The sequence below is a fragment of the Saimiri boliviensis genome, chromosome 6 (assembly GCF_048565385.1).
Source record: "Saimiri boliviensis isolate mSaiBol1 chromosome 6, mSaiBol1.pri, whole genome shotgun sequence".
In the NCBI taxonomy this organism is placed as follows: Eukaryota; Metazoa; Chordata; class Mammalia; order Primates; family Cebidae; genus Saimiri; species Saimiri boliviensis.
The window spans coordinates 36718884-36730932 of NC_133454.1; the positions used below are offsets into that span (position 1 = coordinate 36718884).

A 12049-nucleotide genomic window follows, 5' to 3' on the forward strand; every position below is an offset into this window, starting at 1 on the left:
TGTGGGGGGATGGAGAACATCAGGCAAAATAGCTAATGCATGCTGGGCTTAATACCTAGGTGATGGGTTGTGATAGGTGCAGCAAACCACCATCGCATGCATTTACCTATGTAACAACCTTGCACATCTTACCCCTGTATCCTGGAACTTAAAAATGCTCCGTTTATGGTGAGTGAGTGGTAGTTCCTTGAGAAAGGCTTTGGTAAACTGGCTTCCAGATAATACACTCTCTTAAAGTAGTAAGTCTCCGCTGTGTAGAGCAGACCAGATCCATTTTCAGCATTTATACAGTAGTGTCTTTAAATTTTGGTTACATTAAAAAACCTGGTATTTTAAAGGATCCTGGTTAATATAAAACTAAAATCAAAGTTATATAATGTTACATTGGAAACTGTTCAGGATTCGGTGGAACCTCACCTTATGGATTTTTTTTTTTTTTTGCTTTTGATTGCAGATCTGTCTATGGCAGTGCAGAAATTTTCCCAGTCATTACAAGATTTCCAATTTGAATGTATTGGTGATGCTGAAACAGATGATGAAATTAGTATTGGTAAGTACTATTGTTCTTCAATATCTTTTTTTTTTTTTTTTTTTTTTTTGGGATGGAGTTTCGCTCTTGTTACCGAGGCTGGAGTGCAATGGCGCGATCTCGGCTCACCGCAACCTCCGCCTCCTGGGTTCAGGCAATTCTCCTGCCTCAGCCTCCTGAGTAGCTGAGATTACAAGCACGCGCCACCATGCCCAGCTAATTTTTTGTGTTTTTAGTAGAGACGGGGGTTTCACCATGTTGACCAGGATGGTCTTGATCTCTTGACCTCGTGATCCACCCGCCTCGGCCTCCCAAAGTGCTGAGATTACAGGCTTGAGCCACCGCGCCCGGCCCCTGTTCTTCAATATCTTAAGTAATAATTTAGAAAGTTTTACTTCTAATATTTATTTTACCGAAATCAAATAGGCACACACCTAAATAATAAACATTTAAAATATTTTCTGACTTTGATGAAACTTTAAGGGTGATTTTGTGTTTCTGTGGATTTTTTTTTTTTTTTTTGAAAGTCTCGCTCTTGCCCAGGAGTACAGTGGCATAATCTTGACTCACTGTAACCTCCACCTCCCGGGTTCAAGTGGTTCTCCTGCCTCAGCCTCCTGAGTAGCCGGGATAACAGGCACCTGCCACCATGCCCAGCTAATTTTTGTATTTTTACTAAAGGCGAAGTTTCACCATTTTGGCCTGGCTGGTCTTGGTCTCCTGACCTCAGGTGATCCACCTGCTTCTGTCTCCCCAAGTGCTGGGATTATAGGCATGAGCCACTGAAAATACTATGAATTGTTTTTAAATCGAAGCTCTGTTTTTTTTTTTTTTTTCCATAAGGAAATGACTTAATCATTCTGTAACTTAGGTCAGCCCTGCTTTGAATCATTCATTCAACTATATTTAAGGTATCTACTATTAAATATACCAGGCACTGGTTTTAAAAATTATCTTACTTTTTTTCCTCTTAATTCTTTTTTAACTTGAATATTTGTTTTTAAAGAAAACAAATCAGTCATGATTCCCTAAACTAGTGTTTTGGCAGGATGCAGAACATTACTGGGAATCAGGAGACTTGAACCGTAATCTGATGTTGCCTCAGTAATTTGGCAATCTGTCCCTGGAGAAAGCATGTTCCTTTCTGAATCAGAAGGATTCTCCTTCCATAAAATGAGGAGGTTAGGTTATATGACCTCTGCAGTTTTATCTATATCTGAGTTTTTATTGTTTGAAGGTCTGATTCTTATAAATCCTCCCACCCCCCACCTTTTAAAGACCCCTGTATTTTCCAGTTTATAGATGTGTGGTCCCTTTGTAGGCTGGATTAGAGATATGTCATGTAATCAAAAGAATATGTAAATATGTATATATATTTTAGAAGGTATTACATTTTAGAAGTATTTTTATACCCTGTTTCTGGGTACTCAAAATACAATATTACAAACACTTAGAATGGTGATTCCCAAACTTGAAAGTCTACAGCAAACGTCTGGATATCTTATTAATTGCAGGTCTTGGGTTGTGTGTAAGATTTGCATTTCTAAGAGATTTGAAGGTGATGTCCTTGTTGCTAAAGTCTATGGACCATGCTCTGAGAAGCAGGGATTTAATCCCCTTCATACGTCTCCACAATCACATTCCTCTTGTTCCTCTTCCCTTTCTTTTTCTTTTATAGTTCTAGCAGTTATATCTGTATTTCTAGAAGGTATATTTTATTCGCTTTGTCTACTTAAGTAGCAGGTCCTAGCACAGACGTAGCTGTGAAACAAAAGGACAATGTTACCCCCACAAAAAGAAGGCTGTCACTAGAAGTTAAGCTGAATGATTGCCGGATTCATCGTGGGACTTTAGTTTGCCTGGGTTCACAAGAGTTCCTTTTGGAGAAATTGCTGGGCAGGGTGCAGAGTCCTTAGACAAGCTGTCTCTGCATGTGGAATTTACACGAAGCATACATCATTGTGATCACATTGGCAGTCTTTCTGAGCATATATATGCCAAGTGGTCATTCTCTTTGCTTGCTTTTTTAGGAGTGTTAATCAGAGGGGAGTGTGGAGGTGGCTGGTCTCCTTCGGCCCTCAGTTTTGTGATGAAAGATGGTCCAGCCTTGCCTGTCACTTGGCTGAGGTATAGTTAGGGCACCTCCAGGAATAAGGGAGAGCCCTACCACATGCCCCTCAGCAGCATGACTTCTTCCTCCTCGCAAGATAGCTGGCAAAGGGCAGCATTAGGGATCATGCACTGCCAACATTTGGAACAATAGTTGTTTTGCTTGTCATTTCTTGACGTTCGTGTTATAAATGTCTGGTCCTCAACGTAGACTTTGTAGTATACACTTAGTCAGATAAAAGCTAGATTATATTACTAGAATACAAATATATTAGTATTATTATTTAGAAAAGATATAATCACATTATTTATATAACAGTTATTTTCACTTAGTTGTTTATTTTGAGACAGAATCTTGCTCTGTTGCCGAGGCTGGAGTCCAGTGATGCAATCTCAGCTCACTGCAACCTCCGCCTCCTGGTTTCCAGTGATTCTCATGCCTCAGCCTCCTGAGTAACGGGGATTATAGGCATGTGCCACCACACCCGGCTAATTTTTGTATTTTTAATAGAGATGGGGATTCCCTACGTTGGCCAGGCTGGTCTTGAACTCCTTACCTCAGGTGATCTGCTTGCTTCAGCCTCCCAAGGTGCTGGGATTACAAGTGTGGTCCACTGTGGCCAGCCTTCACTTAGTTATATTCAGCTATAAATTCCATGAAGGCAGAGGCCAGATATTTATTTTAACCCTTTTAGCCTTAGCATTTGACCCAGATCCTAACAGTAGACCCTCAGATAAATTGTTGAATAAATGACCTAATTGTCCTTATAAACTTTAATTTTTTTCACTTATACACATATTTTTATAACACAATGGTATATATAATTTGATTTTTTTCTTTGGAAAAAAAGATTACAGCAAATACTTCTGGGTTTCCACAGCTAATATAATTTTAATCGTTTTATGAGTTTATTTCATCAGGTTTCTATACATGAATTTATGAAATAATCCCTATAGTATGTTCAGGCTACTTCTGGTTGATCTCTTACCTGTTATTATTAAGAGTACAGTAAACATCTTTCTGCGTATTTCCATTTCCATCAAGCTTCTTACCTAAAAGACATCTTAAAGTCACACATGCATGTAGTAACTGCGGATGCAGGGTTTTTAATCCTTATGCTATGCAGCCTTCTAGGCAGATGTTAGATTATTTCCCCAAGTTGTAGTGAACTTGATATCTCAACAGTGGTTTGCTTGACTCTTTCCTCTTTGGCAAAGTGAACATTGTTGTGCAGCTGTTGCATGTTAGTTTTGAGAGGTGTGAATTGATCAGTAGGTGAAGGCTTACAAGCAATGAATATTACATTAAATTCTAATGCTATAGGGGCTTTGAGAAGTTAAATTTCAGGTTGGAGATCAGGAGATGAGGCATCTACAAAAGTGATGTAATGTTGCTTGCTAATTTTAAATCAGGAGACCTATTAAATCCCTTTTCACTGGGAATCTGATTTTAATAGCAATGCTATTAGGAAAACTTAGAGGAAAATGACTTACTTATAAGTATAAAATATTTCTGGAACAACTCGTGTAAAAATACAGGTATCTTTCAATATCCTATTCAACACTTTTTACCCTTTACCTGAGCTCCCACATACACTCTAAACAGTTGTAAATAAATTATGTAGATAATAAAGAAGTAGTAGGAGGTCCCTCTGAAGAATCATTCCCAACATGAATGATTATGAGATTATCCCAAGCTGTTCTACCAAGGACAATGAACTGGAAAATGTATCCCTGGGACTAATGTGTGTGGCTGGCATGGGTGGAGCTCAAGGATCACGCTTATCCACCTTTATCAGCTTCAGTTCTATGTGGGAAGGTACAGTGATTCTGCTGTCTTTACATTATCTTGTTGAAGCCTGAGTTCCAGCAACTTCGTTATTGCGCTGATTTAATGAAAGAGAAATGAGGCAGGGACAGCTGTGACTTTGAGCAGTGAGCAGTAGCCCCACAACACTCTCAGCTGGAGTAGGCTTGAGACCTAACGATGACATAGCCACAAAATACTATGACTTAAAAAGAAGCTCATCTTTTGCATGTTCGTCATGTCAGCACAAAAGGACCTGAAAAGTCAAGACATTGGTAGGCTTTCTGTGTGTAAGTGTGGTGGTGGGAATGAATGGGTAAGGGGGCAATAGGAAGATGAATTAAGATGTTTGCTTTCATTATGCTTACAGTGGAAGTGGATGAGAAAAGGTTTTGGGGGCCAGGTGCAGTGGCTCACGCCTGTAATCCCAGCACTTTGGGAGGCCGAGGTGGGTGTATCACAAGGTCAAGAGATCGAGACCATCCTGGTCAACCTGGTGAAACTCCGTCTCTACTGAAAATACAAAAAATTAGCTGGGCACGGTGGGACGTGCCTGTAATCCCAGCTACTCAGGAGGCTGAGGCAGGAGAATTGCCTGAACCCAGGAGGCGGAGGTTGCGGTGAGCCGAGATTGCGCCATTGCACTCCAGCCTGGGAAACAAGAGCGAAACTCCGTCTCAAAAAAAAAAAAAAAAAAAAAAAAAAGAAAAAAGATTTTGGGCAAAGTAAGGAAGAGAAGATGGTGTTACTGTATCAGTACAGTGGCTAATTATGAAAGTTGTTCTGGGAGTGTGTTTGATGTGTAGGCCCGTGTCTGGCCTGTACATCTGCCCCGGCCTTTCACTGGTTCCCTCTGTCCCCACCCTTTTGGCCTTGGGCTTGCTGGGCTTTTTGTTTTGTTTGTTTTGTACCAGTGACACATTGCTGGCTTGGAAGGAGGCAAAATGGGATTCGTTGTTAAGGACCCAGTGGGGAATTCCTGTGGCTCAGAGAGCAGGTCAGGACTGAAGTCCCAAGCAGGGCAGCATCCTGTACTATTTTTTCAGCATATCCCTTTTCATCGAAGAGCATCAAGAGGCCATTGCCCTCCCTTCGCTAAGGGTAAATGAGCTGCAGGTGAGCTTTGGCTTGTTCCCTTTCATCTGCTCACTGCAGTGTTGGATGAGTGGGAAGCGGCTACTGAGTCCATCCACTTAACTTCCCACAGCTGCAGTAACTGCCCACTTTTTACTTGGCTTTGGATTTTTGAACGGAGTAAGGAAGACATTGAGTTAGGAGTACAGTGCTAACCACTTGGAGTTCAGCAATCAGTGACAAAGGAGAGGGGAGTGATTATAAACCGGTACACGATTCAAACCTCCTCTCATATGATAAATTTATAGGGCTAGACCAAATACAAAAGGTACCATTATTTAACTGTAACACACATTATTTAACTGTTACACAAGTAACATGTATGTAAATACAAAAACAATACCCATTGCATCAGTCCTGGAGCACATGCTTGCATGGGACTTGATAATGTTCCAACCTGAGTTATTTGCCCAGCCTTAAAACCTTATGGATAGGAAATAAAAGACTATTTGTGCAGAAACTAAAATCGTACTCTTTTGAAAGCACTGTTTATGGGGGGTTAGTTCAAATGGCCAGATGCCCAAAGATATTACTGTGAATCTGCCTATGAGATGGGTTGTTTAGCTACATTGATTTAGCACATTAGTTTACAGGATAATAAAAAACTGTAAGTCTTAGCACAATCACTTGAGAATTTTTATCCACACCAAAGCTGGAGCATGCAAGTTACTCTACTTTGTTTTTGTATTAAGTACTTATAATTTGAAATCATTTTAAATCAAAGATTAAAAATGAGATGTCTAGGTTTTTAAAAAATCTAGATATTGTTAGTCAAGCTGAACTAGTGCCAATTGTTATACAGTTGTGTTATACAACTAGTGCTAATTGTTTATACAAAAATGTTAGTCATTAATATGGTAAAGTTTATTCATTCTCTGTAATCTTGGAAACCTTTGGAAAGTCCAGTTGCAATTGCGCATAAACAGCTTGGTCAGTGATGTTGTATGATGGCTTAGACTCTCAGGAAAGTCTTGGACAGTATGAGCTTTGCACTCAAGTGATTAAACATTTACCAAGAAGGAGAGTCAGTTTGCTAGTAAATATTTTTGGTGGAGACTTCATTCCTTTAGACACACCTAAACAGAAAATTCCTGTGGTAGTGACAGGCAACACACTGCCATTTGTCAACTAAGGTAATCGCTCCAAATTCTGAGTAAAGAAATGAGTCAGTCAGGTAGTTCAGATCAAACTATATTTTGTAACCCTCACCCAGCTGTTTCTGACTTAACTAATGTATTGCTGGTCCCTTGTTTACTTTGTTTTGAATGCAGATATGCAGACATAGCAACAAGGAAAGTAGTGCTTAACTGTTAGCATTGGCCGGGCCTGGGGGCGTATAATCCGAGCACTTTGGGAGGGCTAGGCAGGCGGATCACCTGAGGTCTGGAGTTCAAGACTTGCCTGGTCAACAAACTCAGTCTCTTCTAAAAATACAGACATTATCTGGGCATGGTGGTGTGTGCCTGTAATCCCAGCTATTCAGGAAACTGAGGCAGGAGAACTGCTTGAATCCAGGAGGCAGAAGTTACAGTGAGCTGAGGTTGTACCACTGCACTCCAGTCTGGGCAACAAAGTGAAACTCTTATCTCAAAAAAAAAAAAAAAAAAAAAAAAAGCACTAAGAGCATGTCATATTTTTAAAGAGAAACTTTTATATGGAAATGTTTGTACAAATTGTACATGATGGATGAGAGATCGAACCTGAACCAAGTTTTGTGTACGGCATTGGCTGAGGTGTACCTGACATTTTTATTTCTTGTTCTGTCTTTAGGAGAATGTGTTGAAAAGTGAAGGTATAGGAGACAGGGTTAAATATTGTCAATTCAAGTCACAGGAGCTTTACTGTGTCTTCTTGTGCTGACAGTGCTTTGCCGAGGTGCAGATATTTATTGTTTGATTACATCTCTGAGTCTGGGTGTGTATCAGCAGGTACTGTGGTGAAGTGACTCACCTTGGTCTGTAGACAGAATCCTGAGAGTGAGCTTGGATACCCGCTCTGAGGGTGTCAAGAATTTTTTCAAGGGAGTGGTTGGAAAATCTCCTTCAGTTTCTTTGTTAGAAGAGTTACTGTGGCGAAAAGGCATAAAATTTTCACTTTGAAGATGTATCTCTTAGGTCAAATGGAAAGGTAATAATTTGATTCTGTTTCCCAAATGAGAAATAAGAATATAGTCTAGGGTGGGAAGTATGGGAAACAGTTTACTTTGTGTATTTTGAAAGGATTCCTCTCTAGCGTAGAAACATTTTGAGAGATAATAGCCTTCACTTCAGGCTAAAAGTTATAACTGACATCATAAATGCAGAAGATTCATTTCAAAGATTATTAATAATTTTTTATAAAAAAGGACCTATTTTGTTTTTTGTCTTAAACCAATTAAATGATTAAGTTATTGAAAATGCCTCCGTGAAAATTTTCTTCACAATTGGCTGTGAGCTACAAATATGCATTCTTAAGGTTTATTCTTAATATTTGTCTAGTTATATTGTGATACAAAAGGTGGAACTGGGTGGGGTGTGGTAGCTCACGCCTGTAATCCTAGTGCTTGGAGAGGCCATGGCGGGAGGAATGCTTGAGACCAGGAGTCCCAGACCAGCCTGGATGAGTCCCCATCTCTGTAAAAAGTAAAAGTTTAGTCAGGCATGGTGGCATGCACTTATAGACCTAACTTCAGGAGGCTGAGGCTGGAGGATCCCTTGACCCCAAGAGCTGAAGTTACATTAAGCTCTGGTCACACCACTGTACTCCTGCCTGGGTGACATGGCGAGACCCTGTCTCTTAAGAAAAAGAAAATGTGAAGTTGTTTGTAGCCATGAGATTCTTCTTGGGCATTTTTAGGAAAAAGTTTGTAAATCAAAGGCAATGCCATTATCAGCCACAGCTGAACTTTTCTAAAAGAGACCTGTGATATTTTATTAAATTCAAGGAAGTAAATTACCTTCTCATTTGCTGAATCAAAAAAAGTATCCATCAGTTTTTACAGACCCTCATTACAACCACTTAAATGTGGTTATATAAATCAGGAAGTCGTGTATTAAAGTGGAACATTTCTAAATGCCTAAATTGTTTATACAAATAACATTTTCTTTTTAACTCTGCAGAGGAAGCATATTTTACTTCTTAATAGCTCTCAGTTGGACAATTGTATTATTGTTTTCCTTTTTTTTTTTAAAAAAACCACCCTTATTTTTGTACCCACACAGAAACCACCCACAATTAAGGATTGAAGCAGCTGGGAAAGTTGTACATTTCAGGTGGTGTTCCTTTCTTAAAGAAAACATGCTGCTTGAGAGATGCTTTTTATCATATTAGCTTCCTATTTTGAAGCACATTATTTGACTTAATTTGAAATTCAAACACTTAGGTGTTTCATATTTCAGCCTTTCATTAAAAAACAACCTGAAAACTTGTCATGTCACAAGCCTGGAAAGAAATTTATCTTTCAACTTACTGATATACATGAGTCCCCTGAAACTTCATTTCCTTTTTTGTGACTTTGTTCTGCCAATCAAAAAATAGCCCAGTCTTTTGTACAGAGGGCTCATTCTCTTATCTCCTGTAGCAGATTACATGCTTTTTGAGGTCTGAAAGTTTTACTCCTCTTCCTATTCCTACACAGTACTTTAGAGCTTTATTTGTAGCAAAGATTTAATAAATGTTTGTTGAGTGAATAACCGCTTCCCTCCGCCCCTGGCAAAACCTATTAAACTTTTACAGAAATGAATTACTTTAGGGTAAGTAGACTTTTAGAGCCTTACATAAAAAAGAATATATGTACTTACTTGAAGATATCTACGATGGTTCTTTTCAGTAGGCTAATCTAAATTTTCAGAGGGAAAGAGGTCATATATTTACATTCATGCACATACATACACACATAAATAATTTGTACATGTATTTTAGAATCATTTAGAACAAATTTTTGGCTGGGCACAGTAGCTCACACCTGTAATCCCAGCACTTTGGGAGGCCGAGGCAGGTGTTCGAGACCTGCCAGGCCAACATGGTGAAACCCTGTCTCTACTAAAAATAGAAAATTTAGCCAGGCATAGTGGCATGCTCCTGTAGTCTCAGCTACTTGGATGTTGAGGCGGGAGAATTCCTTGAACCTTGAACACTGCGCTGTTGTCTAGGAGACCAAGTGAAACTCCAATCTCAAAAATTAGAAAAAAAAAAGTTTTAAAAATATTTACAAATATCAAAATAAATTTCAAACCGGAGTTAAAAATTTATTCTTTTTGCATTTATTCAATATTTATTGACTACCTGTTATGTGACAAGAACTGCGCTTATGAAAAAGGTGGTTAAAATTTTGCGCACATGAAGTTTACAAACTAAAGGATAAGGTGGTAACAATACCCCTCTTTTAAAGTAACATGACTTTAAAAAAGGCTTATTTCAGGGAAGTGGATAGTCAAGGAGGACTTTTACCTGTGGTTAGTAAAAAATAATCTCAACAAAATAATTAGATAGTGCAATAAATGCTATGGCCCACACTAATTTGGGGTGCAGAAATATGTACTTGACCCTGATTATTTGCAAGTTTTATATTTGTAAATTAACATATTATAAAATGTATTGGTAATCCCAAGAGCAATATTGCTGGCAGATTTGTGGATATAGGCAGAGCAGTGATGAAGTTGGTCCACGTGACCTACCCAGGATCCACTGTATGAAACACGGTGGAGTGTTATTGAAGACTCATAGTAGGAGAGGTTTAACAGTAGCAACATTGTTAAAGCCAAAGGACGATGGGAATTAGAGTCAGAAACCCGCTTTGTAGTTTTCTCTTGCCTCTTTTTTAAACCTGTCTGTGCCTGCACTTCCTGGTTGTATAACTCATCTATTCCATAAATACTCGAATATCAACCAGATCTAAGCCACTATGTGTGGCATAAGGTAGTTAAAAATTTTTTTGGAAGACACCAACATTAAACAACCAATGACAGTGAAGTCACAGTTGTTTTGAATGGTGTAAAAACAAAACTTATTATGCTAAGAGAACATATTCAAGGTAGACTAGGCCTAGCTGGGTACCTGTTGGTTAACATCAGATCCTAGGAAAATAAGTGGTTGCCCTTGTGGGTGTTATGTGCACAGCTTGGACTTGTTACTTGGAAAGAAGTCAGTAGTAATCGATCATTTCTCAAAGTTCAGCCTACTGGCCTGGTTTTCTTTTCTGGTGTTTTCCTGGTCTTCTTTGTGGAGTTTCCCTCCCCATGTTGAATATAGTATAATCTAAATTCTTCATCAGCTTTAAAATCGCCTTTGAGGGATGGTATTGTATCATAGGTGTTTTCTTGGTGTGGAGTAGTTTGTCTCTTTCTCTCTGGGAGCTGCCCTTCTAATTTCTATAATACTAAGATCTTTCTTTTGCCACTTTACGTACATGTGGGTGTGGGGAGGAACAACATGAGCTGTTTTTGATTTTGTTTTTTATTTCCTGAATGATCAGACTACTTCTGACCTAGAAATGTTGGCTGGTTTCCCAAATCGCAAATTGAGTATACTAGAGTAGAAGAGACTTTGGTGAGCATGGGAGATAATGCTGATATTTTCCGTTAGACCCAGAGGTGAATGATTTTTCTGAAGTCATGTGGGTACTAGAACCTTGATAACTTGGCTCCTAGGTTGTCAGCTTTGACTTTGAGGTTATTTGTTCATTCATTCAATAAATACCATGTACCAAGGATTTGTCAGGTACCATGTTGGGTGCTGAAGACACATCATTGCGCAAAAGAGAAAAAATCCTCACCCCAAGGGGGTTAGTGTTCTTTTGTCAGAGGAGTTAGATGATAAAACATGTAAGTTCACTACATAATAGACTGTGAGAAGCACTACAGAGATACAAAAAGTGATGATTATTTAGTTATTTTTTCTGTAATACTTTCATTATACAGATATCTATAATTTTAAGATGGTGGTGGTACAGCAAACTGCCTGTAAAATGAAGCTTAGTTCGTTCTCCATTTATCAAATTTATATGATCCCAAGATACTGACCTAATTCTGGATTTGAAACCATTTGGTATAAAAGGAACAAATATCTCTGAGGCATGCTGGCTGCACCAGCACTAGATTTTTTTATTTTTTATTTTGATGCATTTAGAGCATTGGAAAATTTTCCCAATTCTCTATTTGTCCTCCTGCTCTGGATCATTGGACTTCTTTTCCTGCTTGGGCGTACTTAGTCTGATTGCACACCTGAATTTTCATTACCTTGATATTTGTGAAATTGAAGAAAACCAGGATGTGATACCTCTTAGCCGGAGTATAAAGATTGAGAGCCAGAGAATATTATAGAAGACTTTGCTATGTAGAACAGAGTTTGATTTGCACGTTCTCAAAAAACAGTCAAGGCTTTTGATTACAGTTGCGCTTTAGGAGGTTTCTCTCAGCATCCATATATGTGATGAATTATAACATGGAAGTCTTTGTTAGTTCACAGTAAGTCAAAGATTAGACACATCACAA

The 12049-nt window shown here is 38.8% G+C and overlaps 1 protein-coding gene across 4 annotated transcripts in view; it reads left to right on the forward strand.

Annotated features, from left to right (window-relative positions):
* ARHGAP42 (Rho GTPase activating protein 42) overlaps nucleotides 1-12049 on the forward strand; it is a 303129-nt gene that overhangs the window by 78965 nt on the left and 212115 nt on the right. For all 4 annotated transcript variants that reach the window (XM_074400467.1, XM_039471250.2, XM_074400464.1 and 1 more), the window contains exon 2: nucleotides 455-550. In XM_074400467.1, coding sequence (XP_074256568.1) covers nucleotides 463-550 — 88 coding nt within the window. In that variant the 5' untranslated portion in view covers nucleotides 455-462. The remainder of the gene's footprint in view (nucleotides 1-454; nucleotides 551-12049) is intronic.